Source organism: Alexandromys fortis, unplaced genomic scaffold (genome assembly GCF_014885135.2).
Source record: "Alexandromys fortis isolate MF-2015 unplaced genomic scaffold, M_Fortis_MF-2015_v1.1 scaffold_53, whole genome shotgun sequence".
Taxonomy (NCBI): domain Eukaryota; kingdom Metazoa; phylum Chordata; class Mammalia; order Rodentia; family Cricetidae; genus Alexandromys; species Alexandromys fortis.
Genome location: NW_026067939.1, coordinates 869,923 through 889,275, shown reverse-complemented (window position 1 = coordinate 889,275; position 19,353 = coordinate 869,923). Strand labels below are relative to the sequence as shown.

Here is a 19,353-nt window from a genome sequence, read left to right as displayed (position 1 = left end):
GGTGAGTACTTCTCTTGGAACACAAAGTCCAAAGACACTGCACAGCAGTGGAGCAAGTGAGGGCTTTTTTTTTTTTTTTTTTTTTTTTTTATCCCAGGAAGCCTAACAGTCCACAATATTTATAAGAAAAACACATGCACTTCAATTATTTTGAATGTATTTTGCCAATAATATAATATCCGCATCCTCCCACCACCAAACATTAAACAAGCAATGTGCAGGAATCAGTCTTCCAGAACTGACTGGAAATACTCATTTTCCACACATAAGAGTCCATTGATTTTATTTTCCTTTTCAATTCCCCAAATACATTATCAGCCACCATCTATGCTTCCGAGGAACTGAAGGGCACGGAGCGCGGGCAGCTGTTCATTACTGAATGGATTGACCTGTGTGGCATAAGCCTAGGCCAAGCAGTTTTTGAAAGTAGAGACTTTAGTTTGTTTTCACCATGAGATACACACAGCAACAGAGGCTGGACAAATCACAAACTCCAATTCCAGGCAGCCAGTTTTTCTGGGAGAAACTTTTAATATCAAAAGTGCTCTGCTACACATGCACACACTCAAATAATAGCCGTGCCTGTGAGTTTCAAAGGGAGAAGAGGGCGTGTTTATCTAGGTGGCACAGCTCGATTACACAGACTCCTAGTGAGTAAGAAAGGAGCTTACAGGAAAGGAAGAGAAACGTGAGCGTGCAATAAACCGATGCTTCCTTTTTTTTTTTTTTTTTTTCCCTCAACTCACTACTGTCTGATCTGGAGCACTAGGAACTTAAGGAGAACAAGAAGGTAGTTGGTTCTGTGAGCATCCTACCATGTTACAAAAGGGAGGTGTTTGGGTCTGGTGCCTTCACAAGCTCGTGTCTCCATTCTGCTTGAACTCGGATAAGATATTGAGAGTCATTTCTTCACTCTTGGATTGTAAATTGGCCTCACTTCTCCTGGAAGCTTTCCTGGTGGCTCGGGACAATCTCCTTCTGAAAGTGTCTCCAGCCAAGAAATAAAGAATGGGATCCACACAGCTGTTGAGACTCGCCAGACCTCGTGTCACCTGGTAGGTGGCATAAACCCTGTCGTTGAACGCACACATTTCTGGGGTCTGGAAATCCAGCCGTGCCCGCAGATTCATCGTTTTCATCACGTGGAAAGGGATGTAGGACACAGCAAACACTGTCAGGACAATTATTACCAGGTAAATGGATTTCCTCCGGAGAGGAGAGTTGTCCAGGTCTTTGTAAATCAGAGCTCTAACAATTAATCCATAGCAGCCCAAGATCAGCACCAAGGGGATGCAGAACATGGCCACGGTTGTACACATGCTGTAGATGAAATAACTTCGCAGGTACTCATCGGCGGTGGTGTCATAGCAGGTGATGGTTTTGTTTTTCCGCATCCCAGTGCCAGAGTAGAACAGAATGGGGGAGATGGCCACCACCACAATCAGCCACACCAGCACGCTGACATAAATGGCATTCTTCTTCTTGAGCCTGCCCAGAGATTTGAGCGGGTACACCACGCCGCTGTACCTGTGTGCGCTGATGCAGGTGAGGAACAAGATGCTGCCATAGAGGTTTACATGGAAGATGAATCTCTGCAGCTTGCACATCGCATCCCCGAAGATCCAGTCAGTCTTGTTGAAGTAGTAAAAGATGAGAGCTGGCAGGGTGAGCACGTACAAAAAGTCAGCCAGAGCCAAGTTGAACATGTACACGGAGATGCCGCTCCAAGGTTTCATATGGAAAACGAACATCCAGATAGCCACGCTGTTGCCCAGGAAGCCTATGATGAACACTAAGATGTAGACCACCGGCAGGTAGTAGAATTGGAAGCCGGTCTTGGTCAGGGCACATCTGAATGAAGAGGCAACTGCTGCCGTGGAAGCTACAGTACTGTTTCCCCAAGGCGAGCCCAGGCCAGCCAGGAACGCTGTGTCCGTCCCGTTGGGGACAGCTGGCCAAGGGACCTCGGTCATCCTCTGCTCTCCAACTCAGGCAGCAACTCGGAGGGACAGACCGCAGCGAGCGGGCGGCAGCGGCGAGGGGCTCAGCGCGCATCGGAGGCGCGGGCGAGGGGAAGGGACGGCGCGCGGGAGTTCCCCACGGGTCGGGGCGCGCGGGGGCTCGCCCACGCCGGCTCTAGCCGCGCGTTCGTCGCGGGCCATGAAATTGGCCCCGAGGTTGCGACTGAACCAAGCTGAAGGACGGGCGGGCAACTTCCCGGTCCAGCTGGCAGCGCGGAGGTTACACAACAGGACGCGCAGGGCACCTCCACCAAGTTTGCAAGTGCGCTCCCGCGCGGGGCAGCAGCAGATCAGCGCTGCACTGCGCGCCCGGGGCGCGGCTCAGCGCGGCGGGGTCGAGTCCAAGTCGCTCGGCGGTTCCCAGCGGCGAGAAGGCGCAGGCCAGCCACCTCCCGTACTGATCAACTTTGCCTGGCCATCTGCCTACTCCCTACCTTGCAAGCTCGGACCTTCGCCGTGGCCACCCGCCGCTTCTTCCGGCCGCGCTCTCAGCCCCGCGCTCAGTCTCGGGAGGTCCTTTGGAGAGCGCGTGGCCGCGGATCCCGACTCTTCTAGCCTGCACCCCGCTTGTGGTCCATGAGGGCTGCAGCCTTTCCCGAGGCTCCACTGGGTCTCGATTGCAGGGGGCAGGAAAGTGAGCCAGGCTCCCAGCGGGGTAGGCGGAGCCAGAGAGCCCGGGCAAGTCCGCGCTCCGCGGGGAGGAGAGGGGCGTGTCTCCGCTGTGCAAGCTCCTGGCGGCGGACTCAGGGCTGGGCGTTGAGGGCGGGAGGTGGCCTCTGGAAGCAGGGTTCGCGGTGCCCCTGCACGCCTGGCACGGCCGCTGCCACTCGAATCAGTGGTCAGAACAAAAGATAAGCTATGGTAGCGAAGGCTACTGGCGAGCGATTGGTCAGAGGGGTTTCCTCAAGACCTCCACCAGCCAGCTCTGCAAAGTGAAGTTGCTGATACATTGGAAAGCTTCTGAACGCTGGCAGCATTTTGCCTAAAGCTGTGAGCTGAACGTTCTGGGCAGACATCCCCAGAGCCTCTCGGAATTCGCAAGGTGTTTGCAGGCTCCAGACAGCCAGCAGTCTGCAGGTGGGCACGCCCTGGCCCTGCACAGCGCCTTGCTTTGCCTAGGGCATGTAGGTACCTGCTGATCCCAGAAGGTGCCAGCTCTGAATGAGTGAGGGTGGTAATCGGCATGGGCGAGTCGCGTTCTGCCCTTCGTGTCTGTTTGTTTTTTGTTGTTGTTTTTTGTTATTGTTAATCTCAACTGTTTTTTTTTCCCCCATCAACTTAGCAAGATGCTAATAAATCAGCCTCACTGGTAACATTTTTGTGAGAATGTCCTTAAGAGCCTGATTCAACTGATGATAGCTAAGGCTACACATATCATCAGTACAACTTGTTAGATAACACTTGCTGGAAAAGACAAGCGCCATCAAACCTCCATTCACATTTAATTAAATATCAGAGACTACAGTAAAAGTATTTCAACATCAAACCGAGTATTACACCAGCTTTATAGAGAAAGAGTTCCCTTTGGGAAGTGATTAATGAATGGTTTGCCCTTGTTACCAATCCTATTTCTTAAAGTTCGTAGTTACACGTTCCTCTAGCAGATACCTTAAAAATACAGCCAGAGAACAATGCAATTAGTATATTTATGGCAGACCTTAGTTTAGGCCTCCAAATGCATAAAAAATGTAGGCAATATATTCCAAAATGTGTTTACCTTGAGTTGTAAACTAAGTGGTTATTTCTTACATGAAGACAGAATTAAGCAGACTTTCCTAAGAATAGCACCAAGCACTTTATGACAATTAACTGATTGATGTATTTTGTGTGCTACATAACAAATACATTTCTCTTACAGAAAAAATATAAGAATGAAATGTCTTCAAGTATATACTATATCTATTTCTTTCTAGTCCCATATGTTCAAAACTGTGTTCCCTTAAAAATACTAAGAAGGGGTTGGCAAAATAGCTCAGCCCCTAAGGGCATTAGTCACTTACCAGTGAGCCCAAGAACCTGGTCCCCCAATTCACGTGGTAGAAGGAAAGAACTGTCTTTTGTCCTTTGACCTCCACACTCCTACTCCACACTCGTGGGCTGTTGCACATGAGCATGTGTGCAAGTACACACAAAAACACACAATGTAGAGGGGAAACAAACAAGAAACCTTAGCGGGAAATCGTGAGCCCCTTTCTCAGATATCAGAAAGAAAATCACTCCACCCAGCATATCCTTCAGGGGAGCAGCACGTTGTACTCCATGGACCAAGTGAACACACAGGTGCTGTGAACCCCAAAGCACGGCGATGATAACAGTAGAACACAACAAGGGGTACAGGGGATGCGGCTCAGAAACAGCGTGTGTTATCTTTTCTGTTGCTCTCCAGTCTTCACATCATATGATTCCACGATTCTAAGCCTTAAGAGATGCTCCTCTATAGTTTGATTGGCAGGCTCCTAGCAGGGCTGCGTCATCTACTGTGAAGGAAAAGGAAGCAAGGAAAAACCACTAAGCCTTTCCAGGGTACTCAGGAGGTCTTGACTCCTCACTCCTTTGCATTGTCCATTTGCAATCTAAGCAGTATATAGCCTCCCGCAGAAGTCTGTTGCAAATGCATTAGCTCATCATGTGAGTGTTTTGAAACCTACCTTTGGTCCGGAGAGCACTAAGTCCTTTCAGAAAACCTACTAGAAAATTTAGGGAACTAGACTGCATCATAGACATTTTAAAAGTAGAATTTTTTTTAAAAGAGTGATTCTTTTAAATACTACTTTTACATTTATCATATTTAACTATGTATTTGTTCTATGTTTGAGGTATATTAAAATTAAAAATGCACCTTATAGGGATAAGCTACAATCATATGTTAGTAACCTTCTCTTTGTAAAATACTGAACTAGATTCAATGAAGGAAAAATTAAAAGATCACCTAAGACAGACTGCCCGTGTTCCTATTTGAATAAAATTATATATTATATATGCCTTAAAAGTGTAAGAGAAACATAGAAAAACATATGTCCCATATTGTCCCCAATATTTGCTGCCCAGCACCTGGGTACTAATTGGTAGTGAATTGAAGTTACAGTGTGTTGGGGCTCAGGGAATTCAAAATATTTGTTCTTTGACATGCCTAGCAGTCTGAACTAAAGGAGCCTAGGGGGCCACCTAGGCAAGATCTCTCTAGCCTCCTCTTCTCCTGTCTGTAAATCTTCACATTGTCTCTTGAGGTGAAGCTTGAGAGCAAGACTGTCTTGTGCTCTGGGTCCTTTGCTCCTCTGCCGGCCATGACAGTGCTTCCAAGGAAGACATGCTGCCCAGAAGTACCAACAAGAATCTAAAGAGACAGAACTAGGTTTTCCTTTCTATTTGCTGGCATTTTTATCAAACCTAAGAATAAAAGTCGACAGCTTTCTTCGTGACTTTGTGTCTTCATTATTCCAGGTTCCCACACCACATAAACTTTGGTTACCGAAAATTGACATTTTCCCGTTACTGAGCTGTGATATGTTTAAGTGTGTCCACCATAACCCTTAGGATGGGTAAGAACCTTTCATACCGTCCCACCCTTGGAGATATAAATGAGTATTAATGTGTTTAAAATGCCAAGAACACACAAAGCTTATCACAATATCATGTAACATAGCAACAGAAGTCTTATGAATGACTTCCAGAACTCTGACTTGGGGCAACAAAAGAATGAAGAAATGACAGACACATACACAGACATACAGAAAAAAGCTGAAATCAGGTGGTCTGGGTTCCCGGATGGGGAAGGCACAGTACTCAGAAGCTTACCCTTGTTTATTATAGAAAAGCGAGGCAGGGTTACAGCCCACAGCTGAACAAGAGGCAGGAGGGAGGTTAAGCTAATCTCAGTATGATCCGCCTTCAGACCATGAACATCCTCAGAGAGAGAGAGAAAAAAAAAAAAAAACTATGGTGGACATTTCAACACACTCTCAACCATTGCACTCAACCCAGCGGAAGGCTGTGTCCTTCCTCTGAGCCTCACCTTGGGTAGGCTTTGCAACGCCCATGGAGCTGGACCATTGAGGTCCTTGACGTGGCCATGATCGTAGCAACAATACACATTCACTCAGGATTTTACTAGCTCCCCGTAGACTTAGGATTTGTAGTCAGCAATAGACACAAATAAAAAAACATTGTCTATGGGCTGGAGAGATGGCTCAGTGGTTAAGAGCATGAGCTGCTCTTCCAGAGGACCTGAGGTCAATATCCAGCTCTCACATGATGGTTATCACCATCTGTAACCCCAGTTTCTGGGGACCCAATGCCTTCTTCTGGCCTCAGTGGACACCAGGCACATGTGATTCACAGACATACATGTAGTTAAAACACGAACACACATATTAATATAATAATATTAAAGTAAAAAATGAACAAAAAAAAGCTTTTTTTTTTCTAGAATATCCCATTCTACTACTGGCAATAATGTTACTGACGTAAATAGTAGGAGTGATAAAATTACCTGATCAGAAAGGTTAGGGAGTTCACCCACTGTCATGCACTAGTAACTGGGATTAAACTTCGGTCACAAACTAGTGATGGAGCTGAAGAAGTGAGGGTCGTTTCTTAGAAAGCATAACTACTAGTGGCCAGTAAGGACTCAGCATTAAAAACCAGCAATTCCCAGAAGACTCCTCTCAAGAGAAAATATTAAGCTGGTCCTCAAAGGTAGTGATAGCCACAGAGACTCTTAGAAGCTTCTCAAATGCACTCACTATGTCTTTACACAGCTTTTATAAAAAAAAAAATATAAATTGAAAATGATAATCATTAAACTCAGATATCTTTGCACTTAAACTCATAAAGAAAAGATTCTTGTGCTCAGATTCTCATTATCATCTTCAGAAAAATCTAATTATTTTCTTGTTTAAAATAAGGACGAAAAGATCACTGAGAATAATTCCAGTGTACGTCCACAGGAAAGGGAAGAAAAAGAACATCCAATTAAAATAAATACGACACCACAAACGCTAGAGCTACATTCGGTGTCAGTATGAAAGGAAAGAAATCAACGGCTGGTACGGCTGTTCTGAATTTTCAGGTAAGAGCAATGAAACCCTGATGAGCAGGCAAGGAGACCCCGTAGAAGCTCCTAAGAATAAAAAATGAGACAGGATGATTTCTGAAGAATACCTTAGGAAATGAGGAAAATGTTCAGTCTCAAATCAAAGTAACAGGAAAATATAGGAAGCAAAGAAATCTAAGGAAACTCTCAGAGATGTCCTCCAACCAAAGAGAAATAGGAGAAAGAGCTAAGGTGGGGGATTTAAAATAAAGAAGCCAACCGAAAGAATGAGAGGGTGGTCACGTGCCAAGAGGGCCCAGCTGCTCCTGTCAATTACACACTTGTCATGGATTCAATCAGGAGGCTTCCTGAAATTTATTTCATTAGAAGTCACAGCATGGGGAGAAACAGAGGAGACAGAAATTATAGTTCAAGGTTGGGATGGGGAAAGGAGAGAGCCGTGCAGAAGCATAGCTCATCACAGCTAAGAGCTGTCAGTGGTGTCTCCCAAAACCAACCTTGAACTTTGCACAGATGAAAGTCAGTCCTAACAAGGCTTCCAGTGCTCAGTTTAGGGCATTGATTTATTTGTTTGTTTGTTTTTGTTGTTGTTGTTTTGAGATACATTTCCCCCGTGAGGCCTTTGTTGAAATAAGAGCGGCGGGGCTGCGTCCCCAACACCCCGGCCGCTTGGCTAGTTCATGCCCGAAATAACAACACACAAACTGTATTCATTTAATAACTGCTTGGCCCATGAACTCTAGCCCTTACAGGCTAATTCTCGCACCTGGACTAGCCCATTTCTAATGATGTGTGTAAGCACCCCAAGGTGCGCTTACCGGGAAGAGTCTAGCCTCCGTCCATCTTGGTGTCTCTGCTCCAGCAGAGCTGTCGGGTCTCTCCGGAAGCAGAGCAGAGTCTGACCTCACTTCCTCTTCTGCCCAGCATCCTATTCTGTTTATTCCACCCACCTATGTTCTAAGCTATGAGGCCAAGCAGTTGGTTTATTATAATTAACCAATTACCTTACTCCATCAGGCCTTGACTGAGCTGGGATTTTTAGCAATCCCCCTGCCTCAGCTTCCCAAAGTGTTGAGACTCCAAGTTGTGCCACTGTGCCTGACTTTAGTTAAGATTTTTATGCAAGGACTGACAGGATAAACCAGCTCCAGGTAGTCTGCCCTCAACAAGCAAAACTTTCTACAGTCTTCTAAAAATAAGCCGGGTAATGAAGAAACCAATCCGTGGGTCAACCTGTTATAAACACAAATAGCTCCAAATTGCCTGTTTCTAACAGCACATTGACATGAAGATTAAATAATCAATATAAAAATCATTAGTTTTGTTGGAAAAGAACCAAAATAGAAGGGAGGTAATGCTTCAGGTGTAAAAATAAGCATTTTCTTAATATGTTTTCAATGATAAATTGAGCTGAATCTCAGAATCTCAAGCTGGTTCTGCCTTTTGCCACCTTTCTCGTTTCTGGATGATTGATGTAGCAACTAGGTATTTCTGTCTCCTGGGGCCTCCATCATGGTGATAGTTAGTGGAGAAGTGAAGTGCTGTCTCACCTTGAGGTCCTGTGTTGTTTTCTGGACACAAGTGCAGGTACAGATTAGCTGGTAGCGTCTCCTTGGTACAGAGTGTGGCATGTGTGGACGAAGGAACTTCGCTTGTGTGACAAGGTCCTCTTGGTGTCCAAGCTGCTCATCCAAATCACTGCCACTGCCAGTGAGTGACAAGTTTTATGTGACGCTGTTTGACATTGCTTTGTTGAAGCTTCTCCTGTCTGAAACCAATAGATCTTAAGGGCTTGGGACTCTCGAATTGTGACATATATGTGCCATCTGCTGCACAGAATGAGGATTGTGTAATAACTCATTATTGAGCACAGGAGTCTAGAGAAGACACCTGCATTCAGAAGTCAATTAAGGGCCATTAAAAGTTAAATGACAGCAATATTGCCAAATCGGTTCTATGTCCATGTTCATATAAAATAATTCCTCTATCACAAAATAGCTGTAAGATTGTAAAGTGGTTAGACTGTGCCAAGCACACGATATGTACAGAATAAACGACAGGTATTATATATATTGTGGGTATGATTCCTATTTATTGTTATGCCCAGTCCATGAGAACCCCATAAGACCACCAGGGAGACTGACTCACCAAAAGGCAAAAAGCAAGGTTTATTGTGTGCACAATTAGAAGCTGGCAGGGACCTTGTCTAAAAGAACTGCAAAGCAGTGGCAAAAGGAGGTACCCCGCCCTTCTAGAGGGCCGTATTTAAAGGCAAAACCTAGAAAAGTTACATTAGCAGGGTGTGTGCTTGCAGGTGATCCTATCTACAACCCTTGGAATGTTAGGAATTTCCTTAGGATGGCTTGTTCCTGGCTGGTGCCTGAGTAGTCTCAGTTTATGGTCTTTCTTGCAACCAGGTATTGCCTTAGGGAAAACTACCAAGAATCAGGTCTCTATTGAGCTTGTCATGGCTGGGTCCTACATTTATAATGTGTTTTTATTTTTCCATCTTAGTGGATAGATTTTAACAAGAAGATGCTTGACTGTAAGGAGCAAAAACAGCTTTGACAAAGTGACTTTCTTCAAAGTATGTAGAAGTATTATAAGAAAGTAAGCATTAGAGCCGGAGGCAGGCTTCTGTTCTTGCTGTCTCTGAGCCTTGGTGCAGAATCAAGTAACAAATTCCAAGATTGGAAGCATGATCTACTTATCCTGGAAGGAGATATTAAGGCAGGGGATGGATGCTTCTAAAATTGTCCCCTCTTAAAAAAAATACTGTGTCCATACTTGTGACTGGAATGGAAGAAAGGATATTCCGACTGAAAGACTCTCAGGAAATTCAATTTGACAAATTCCCTCAATGTCCTAGAGACAGAGAATTGTGCCTATGGGAGAAAACAGTGCTCCTAGAAAGATGTGAGCAAAGCCCTGGAAACCCGCTGGCTGCCTTTGGCAGAGAAGTGAGTGAGCACTCATTACCAGCGAAGGCAGCCAGGTGCAGATCCTCAGGGAGAATGAAAGAACTGAGCTTCTATGATGCACTACAGAGAGGAGGACAGACTATACTGCCATTTTTCCTGTTTTGTCTTTGCTAGGGTTGAAAAGAAAGAGAGAGAGGTAGGGACAGGGGAGAAGGAGGAAGATGAGAGAGATGAGAGAGAAATGAATTAGGAAAGAAGGGAGGAAGGCAGACTTTGCTTGTTTGATTGAAGAATGGAAGACATCCTTCCATCAAGGTAAGTTATGAGGTTCTGCTCTCAGCACAGAAACCAGCCTGGGGGCAGGTATGTGCTAGAGGGACCCTAATTATTAATCCAATTGGAAAGAACCCCAGGGACATATTTCCAGTAGTCCAAATCCCTGGAAATAAGGAGTTTGACATGAACTTTAGAGCAGCAGAGAAATTGAATTTGCTTTGGCGAATGAGTGCCTCAGGAGAAAGTAGAAAGCAAGGATGGAAAAACTTTGTGCTGATTGCATTAGCCAGGCATAGTTAATGCTCTATGAATTCTGCTCAGGCATGGAAGCTTGACCATAAGACAGACTGCAGTTTCCTTTAACACAATAACATGAGAGGTCAGCATCACCAGTGAATATGGCTAACTCTCAGGGATTGCATTTGAAATGCGGTTTGAAAGACAGCGGTGGTAAGGACCAGAGAGATTAGTGGTATTTAGAGACAAGCTGATATTTTTTTATCAGTTCTGGGATTCCTAGAATTGCGCCATATGGCTGAGCCACACCATTCTAAAGCACCTACCCCAAGGACTTTAAGTCAGCACATTGCACATCGTATTCACAATATTGACAAAATGGAACCAGTTTAAATTCCCACCATCACTAAGACCAACACCAGGAATACATGACAATGGTTCAAGAAAATCATGTAAGACTGAACTGTGTTACCATACTGGCATGTATTGTAGGACAGGAGTTGGACTATCTGAAATTAACTGGATCTGGGAAGAAATGGGAATATTTAAATAAAAACTCTCTGATGCTATTGAAAGAAAAAGAAGGACATTAAAGTCCTGATCATGAGTCTGAAGTCTCAGAAGAGAATGTAAAAGCCCACAAATGAGTGATGGAGACAGAAAGACATGCCAAGTGAGGGAAACCTACAGTGTAGAAAGAGGGGTACACTGTAAAGGGAGGTTTCTCTGTCCCGCCCCATCCTGCAGCTACTTCTCAATACTCACCCAGAGACTTAATATTAATTAGGCTTATTATTAACTAGCTCTTAGCTTCAATTAACTCATTTCTATTCATCTATGTTCTGCCATGTGTCTCGAGCTTTAGTTCAACTTGCTTCTCCAGCAGCTGGCTGGAATCTCCCGACTCCTCTCTTCTTCTTCTTCCCTGTATTTTCAGTTTGACCTAGCCTCCTGGAATTATTCTGCCTTGCCAAAGCAGCTTCTTTGTTAACCATGGGAATAAAACATATTCACAGCATACAGAAGGGCTATCTCATAACAGTAAACTAACCAGTAAACTAATCTGGGAAAGAGAAAGAGAAGAAAATATAAGCAATCAATTTTCAGAGCTATGTACATTTTTAGGAGTAAATCAATACATTTATGTACAAAAGGACTTCAGGCTAATATTTATGGCAAAAACTACATAGAGAATAGATGTTCTGTGTGTGGCAGAAGCCTTAAAACACAGAGATAAACTGTTTTGCTTAATTTGATGTTGTGGTTTTGTGGTCATCGTTAGTTGTCAACCAGACAAAATCTAGAGCTACCTGGATGATTGATTTCTTAATTAGGGATTAAGATAGAATTTTTGTAATTAGGTTAATTAATCTAGAAGAGCCATTCTGGATATAGGTGGCACTATTTCATGGCCTGGGCACAAGAGTGAATGAAGAAGAGTGACTTAACTGAGCCCTAGCATGAGTGCATTAACCTATTGCTCTCTTCTCTTGACTTCTGGGTATAATGCGACCAGTTCTCTTTAGGGTCGCTGCTGTAACTTCCCTGCCATGATGGACCATAACTTGGAATTGTCAGCCAAATAAATCCTTTCCCCATAGGGTCCATTCTTTGGGGATTATTTTTATCACAGCAACGGGAGCAGAAATAACAACAATGAGGACATAAATTTCCCTGGGTTGAAGGTATCACAGAGGCACAAATTACTCCCAGGGCTTCCTTTTTAAAGGCATTGAATGAAGAAAGAAAGAAGTAGAGAGACGATTGCTTTTCTTTGTCTCTCCTTGGGTCAATTAGCCTCCAAGGGTGGAACAGTTTTTCTTACAGCAGCTGTGTAAGCAACTTAGTGCATTGTGTTATGAAGTAACAGAAGAACAATGTGACATGTTTTGTGCTTTTGACGTTATCAAAACTTCCTAGTGTAAAACTCTAATAAAAGTAGCTAAAGCCTTGTTTTTATGCTCAGAGAGAAGAATGCCAATGCTGGGCTTATATTTCTCTATTCTTATTTAATGAGTCAAACCTTGCCCCTTGACTCAGCAATTTTAAAGCCTATGCCATTTTATCAATGACAATATTTTGGAGAGTTAACAAGGTGAATTACAGTTAATATAAAGTTAGATTACTTTTGAAGAATGACAGAACAAATACTATCTGAAACTCAAGCCTTTTGCATATAAATATTCCAAGGAGAGAGGAGCAGACGTCTATTCTGGACACCAGGCTTTAGTCTTGTGTTCCTCTTGCTTGCTGTGAGCATCCAACCTCTCCGTGTCTGGAAATTAAGAGCCTTCCTTTCTGTATCCACTCATCTCAAGGTATTTTGAGGACTGAGTAATGGATTTCCACTTTGAGCTGTCTGAAAAACCCAATGCTATGCAAATTTAAAGAAGTGTTTTGAAACATTTTGCTTTGTAACAAAGCAGTGTGGGTCTTTGCGATTCTTCTCTACCAAGTCAATTACAAACTGTTTACATAGCATCTCACTAAAGCCTTTCTCAGCATGGGTTTTTACTATCTACTGCATAAATACTTAATAACACAGAGTCTCGATTACTCTACCACAAGGTATTCCTTTTAAAATATAAAAGAGAAGTAGATGGTAGGAGTCTACACAGAACACAAGTGTATTTTATTCTGTCTTTTTCCTATAAAGGTTTTCAGTTGTTTCCTATGGTCAAAGAATTGCACATTATCTAATTTATTCACTATGATTTTTTAAGGTTCTTCATAATGACCCCAAGTCATCATTTCTACACCCCAACCCTCTGTATGGGTAATAAATGTTCTCTGTATATTTTGGACTCTTGATTTGTAAGACATTTACTACTTTCCCTGTCCTGCATTTTTAATTTTATTCCCTTTTCAAACTGAAAAATATCTATTCAGTGAAATGAACAAACATACTACTTTGTGCAACCTTGTGCTGTCTTGAATTGAAGCATAAATTGTTCATTTTCATCCATTGACTTCCCTGTAATATTGAAAGCCTTCATATTCCAAAGATGGTTTCTAAATACTGAGACTCTCTCTTTTAATTTGTCTGACAAGAGCCCTCATTATAACCACTATCCCCGTGGCTGGAGACTGGTGAGGAGAGTGAGGAAAGAGACATATTTAATTATCTGCAAGCTTTGATTGCTTTGTATGCTAAACAAACATTCTTCCAATTTTTCCAAATAGTATTTTTTTTTGGATGGATTCATTCCCACTTCTTCTCCTTTAATCCAGGCCTATTTTTTTTTTAAAAAAATGATCTTTTGTGGGTATCAATAAAAAAGAGGTTTGTTATGAGAGGAATGCAAAATAAGATCCTTATTGTACACAATAAATTTAAATTTGGGGGGAATATATTAATTCTTTCAACACATATTTAACGACTAGAGTAATGCATAAGAAACCACGCAACTTATCCATGTTTGTAGGAGAAAATGCAGGCATGACCTGGTGGTCCGCCTACCTGGCACACACACTGTGTTTCCAAGTAAAAATCATAGCACACCGTCTCCTGAGTGTTCCTGAAGTCAGAACACTGAAGTCAGGTAAGGAATCTGCAGCTGCCTTGCTGGTGTGTCTGCCTTCTCCATGTCTCCTTTAATGTGTTTCTTCTGCAAGAGACCTCGGTGGTATGATCGCTCACTGTCCAGTCAGAGGGAATGTGCTAACCAATTACAGTCAATAGGCTTCCTCTCTATAAGTATTTGTTCACATGCAATAAAGCAGGCTCTGTTCCTTGACACTGTCTCCAGAGTGATTCGTCTCTGCCCCCTTCTCATCACGGTGGCCTTTTCAGGGGACGGCTTGGTAATGACTGCCACAACAATATTGAACTCTAGCATAAAAATAATTAAATTTTCAATAAAATATTGTCAGGATTTCCAGGTAAGGTGGCATATTAGAAGTCATCCCATTAAAACTCGGTGAAAGAAAACAACCAAAGCAATATATAACAAGCTCTTTCTTTACAAGAGACAGGTCTATAAATGACCTTATTAAGCAGTGGGAGATCTCCACAGGGAGGCAGGAAGGAGTGCTGGCTGAAAATCTTCTAAAACAGGTACAGTGTGGGCCATATCTAGCTGCAGGGGAGAAAGCCATGTGCTGCTACTCACAAACACGGGACCTGAAGGGTCAGGAGAGGCCACGACAAAGAGTAGGGACCACAGGATAAGTACTAACAGCATCCCTCCATAACAGAAGAATGAAGAATACAGAGGCTGCTAGGACCACAGCTACCCTTTGCCTTTCTTCCACACAGCACCAGATGGAACCTACTAGAGCCAGGGGGTCTGAGGATTCCTCTTTCAGACTAGTGCAGCTGTGCCAGATAGTCGCTTCAGAAGTATTACTTTTATTTCATATTTTTTTTATTTTAATGTCATCTATCTCCTATCTATCTATCTATCTATCTATCTATCTATCTATCTATCTATCTATCTACCTTCTACCTATCATCTATCTATCTGTATTCCTCAGTTAGATTTTAAGATATTTCTGTTTTTTTCCTACAAAGCATAGTTTCTCAACAAACACTCATCAATACCGCTGCACTGATCTTCACATACAAATGAGGGAAAAAAAAGTACCTGGCCATAGTTCCTTCCACATAGATGGCCATAGATCATTTGATCCTAGAGGTCATGAACCTAATCTAATTAAAGACTGTAAAACACAAAATATTCTTAGAGTTAATACAGAAGAAAATCTATTTGAGCTTAGTAACCTTTGTTAGGGTCAGTATTGGACACACAAGCCATGAAGAAACAGATGCTATTACAAATATCAGGAAAATTAACCTTAGAAGGAGTGATGCACACTGTGGTCTCAAGGAGAGGGAAGTGGGGAGGTCACATGACTTGAGTCCAGGAGTTCTGGGCTGTAAGGCACTATGCTGGAAGGGTTCCAGCACTTAAGATTCGGTGGATGAAACGTGTGAATACCCATTACTGCCTATTCTGCTCAACATAATGAGGGCTTGTTACTTACATTTCACCTTTATAAAAGATACTGCCAAGAGAGTAAGTCGGAATAAGACAAGTGTGTGAGGAAATACTTGCAAAGAGATTGTTCTATGCAACATGCAAAGAACTAACCCTCACTAATAAGAAACCCAGCAAACCAATTAAACTGTTGAAAATATGCGAGTAGATAGTTCACTGCATAGATTTGCAGTTGCTAAATAGGCACACAAATAGATGTCCAGGGTCACTGGTCTTCAAGAATTTTGAATGCAAGCATTGCTTCATAATTACCAGAATGGATAGAATATGAAAGATACACAAAACCAATACTGTTTCATAATTCAAAAAATATCAGATACTGAACCATGGAAAGAAGTAGAAAGGATGTTTGGATGAAATTAATAAGTGAAAAATGCCATTCGAAAGTGGTACATACTATGAAATGCCCCAGTTGTATCACATTCCAAAAGCAGAAAAACGTCAGTGCTTACCAGGATTTGAGAAGAAGGGACAGATGAGAAGTCAAAGCACAGAGGATTTTTATAGCAGCAAACCTATTTCATACAATGCTGTACTGGTAGATATATGTCATTATAGATATTTTCCCATGCACTCCACTAACAGAGAGTGAACTCTAATGTACACTAGAGACTTGGAGTGATAATGACGCTTCAACCATTGCAGACTCATCAAACATAACAAGCATCCTATTTTGGAGCAAGATGTTGATTGCGGATGACATTTCATGGAGGTTGAGAAGACACACGGAAACTCACTGCTTCAGGCTCACTACGGTGGTGAACATCAAATCACCCTACAAAGCTGCTTTAAAATTTCAGCAACAATTAGCCTTAAAATTATTTCTTTGGATTCTCTTTCAATGCCATCAATACCTCCTGCACTAGTTTCTTTCCATGGCTGCAATAAAACCCAGTAGCCCAAGGCAATCTGTAGAAGAAGCAGCGTTATCTTTTGACTTAGTTTTCCAGGAAGATAAGAATCCATTGTGACAGGGAAGCAGGACGGCAGGAGGCAGGCACAGGACAGGAACAGGGGGCAGAGGGAGCCAGCACATCTTCAGTCACAAGCAGGAAGAAGAGAAAGAGAGCAGGAAGTGGGGAGAGGCTCTGATAGCTCAAAGCCCTCTCCTGGTGACATACTTTTTCAACAGAGTTAGGTCTCTTACTTCCACCAAACTGGGGGCTTAGTGTTCAAATACAGGGCTGTCAGGGAAATTTCTAATTCAAACCACCCCTCCCCCTTTTGTTTTCAACATATTTCTGAGTGATAAAGCTGTACAATGAGAAAAGAAACTCATGAGGGATACAAAGAATGAGGGGAGGAACGTTAATCTTGAGGGAGTTAAATTTGAGGGAGAGGAGTTAGCTGCTTTCACAGAAAAAGAAAGCTAAATTTTGAAGCTCAACACTTACTCAGAAATCAACTGGATTTAAGAAAAGTAGTAAAAAGCAGTGAAATGCAGACTTTTGTGGTGCCAGGTCTCACATCATGAATTCTAGTTAGTAACTACAGAACGAATCTCTGGAGCCTCTTGACAGCACCCCAGAAGGCCACTTTAAATGCTTCATCCCTTCTCAGACCTCAGCACCTACTGCAAGTAGATGCGCGTTGGTGATGTTTCCCTACTGGTCCAAAAGACCCTTTCTTCATCTCAGCTCTTCCAGCCAGCAACCATTTCTGGGTTCTATTGTTGCTCAGTTTCAAATGTGAATAAGTAGCCAGGACTCTGCCTTGCTCACAGAAAGCTTGACACTGAAAGAAAGGATGAACAGGACGAACACCAGTGAATCAACACAATTGGTTGCTAAGAATAAAAGACAAAGGACAAAGGCGGTGAAGGAATAGTCACAGTGGAAAGGCACAAATAAAGTTGCCATGGCATTAGTCAGCCAAGGAAGACACCATATCATGGGAGATGGAGGGAAAGTCTCTTCTGTGCATAGATGAGGACCTGAGTTAAGATCCCCAGCACCTTTGTAAATACAGGATGTCAGGATGTTGTGGAATATATTCCTTACTTTAATGCTGGGGGTGGGCAGAGACCGTTTTCAAAGTTCAGTTCCATACAACCTAGCTAACTTGTGATCTCTGGGTTCCATGAAGGAATTTCTGTAGAAATTAGGTGGATGACATAGAGAACATGCCTGACTTGTTCGACCTCTGGTCTTCAAGCACACATGCATGCATATAAAGATACAGATGCACTCCATATACATACATACTTTAAAAATATTAAAAAAAGAAATATAACACCATGGAAGGAATAAAGATATTTCTGATATGCTACATAAGTACAATCATTAAAATCTTCTGTAATTCTTTAGAAATATTATTCAAAAAATGCCAGCCAGGCAAGCACAAAAAGACAAAATTATAGAACGTAAAAGAAAAGAGCAGAAAATTAATTATGCCTGTCAGGTGTCAAAAGTGTTCAGGTTGGAGACAACTGAGCAAAGGACAGGAGGAGGGTGGAAAGGATGTCAGACTGGCACTAAAGAGAGTATGCAATGAACAGATTAGGTAAAAAAAAAGACTCACATCCTAAGCAATGTTCAGAACAACAAGATAAGAAGAGTTCTTAAGAATCTCCAGCAGTGGGCAACACCACTCATGCAGGGAAAATACAATTAAGTCGCGTTGACCTTATCAGTAGCTGCACTGATAAGAGAAAATGGCTTGTCACTTACAACCCTGTCTCCCTCGAACTATGACGCGACTAAGGGGGAAATGAACACATCTCTGAAATGCAATGTCTTAAAACACTTCTCCTAGAATATGGTCTTTCTAGATGCTCCTGAAAATGCAATAAAATGAAAGAGCAAACACTGACAAAGGAAGACATGGAGTTCATGTTTCAAGAGAGCGAAAGGTAGAGTCCCAGGATTATGTGTGTTTGAAACTCAGAGAGAAATCAAGAAGGCTAAGAAATTTCAGAAGATCATCTAGAAGAAAGTCATTGGAACTAATTCATCGTTGAGTGAATGTTTGGAAGAATTTTTTGCATTTAATTCTCTTCTCAGAGAAGTTAGGAAAATGACTTAAACATAATTATCAACAAGTGCTTAATTAATAGCACTTGGCTGAGGAGGGGTTTCATATACACAGGGGTACGACACGATCTTGTGGAAAGTCACAGTGCAGCTATCTTAACGTAGACACACTTAAAAATAACAACAACAACAACAAAAAGCATTTGAAGATGTGTTTTTCAGAAGGTATCCCTGTCAGGAAAGGATGGGTGCCTAGAAAGTTACGCACACATTTTAAAGTTGGCTCAGAAAGATGACTGAGTTCAAAACGTTTGCCGCCAAACCTGATGGTCCTCCAGATGGGCAGTGCCAGACTGGAACCATTGAGACACAGTCTCTGGACCTATCAACTACTGGCCTCTCTGCTTTTGGGGAGTCAGACATATATTGTTGAACTATTTCCACCATATTACCATATTGCTCAAGCCGATTCATTATATCCCTTAAATAAACATATATTTTCTAGAATAAATTTATATGTGTATATATAAATATATATGTATATATATATTCTAGAATTTGACTAATATACCAGGTATTTGATAAATGTGAGAAACAATCTATATTTCCCTCCTCAATTTTTTATGAAAACAATAGACCATATCTAGGTAATAAGATAAGAGAAAGGCAGTGATTTTGCATATGGATGCAAAATCTAACTAGATTTTTTTCTTTGTTGTTTATCTCTTAGGTCACAATAATAGTTCTGAATTGAGAGGGGATTTTTAACTATTTTCAGTCCCGTCATCCCTGCCAGCATCATTGTACATCAGTAAAAGTTCTCTTCTACTTTTGCCAAGGGCCAGCACCTATACAACAAGCACTTAAATTCTC

General features: G+C 42.3%; 1 protein-coding gene across 1 annotated transcript; it reads right to left on the bottom strand.

The window, feature by feature from the left end:
• Window positions 1–497: 497 nt before the first annotated feature.
• Window positions 498–1,973, bottom strand: P2ry1 (purinergic receptor P2Y1). Its single transcript, XM_050147528.1, has one exon. The coding sequence runs from the start codon at window positions 1,971–1,973 to the stop codon at window positions 852–854; it is 1,122 nt and encodes a 373-aa protein (XP_050003485.1). The 3' UTR covers window positions 498–851.
• Between the last annotated feature and the right edge of the window lie 17,380 nt (window positions 1,974–19,353).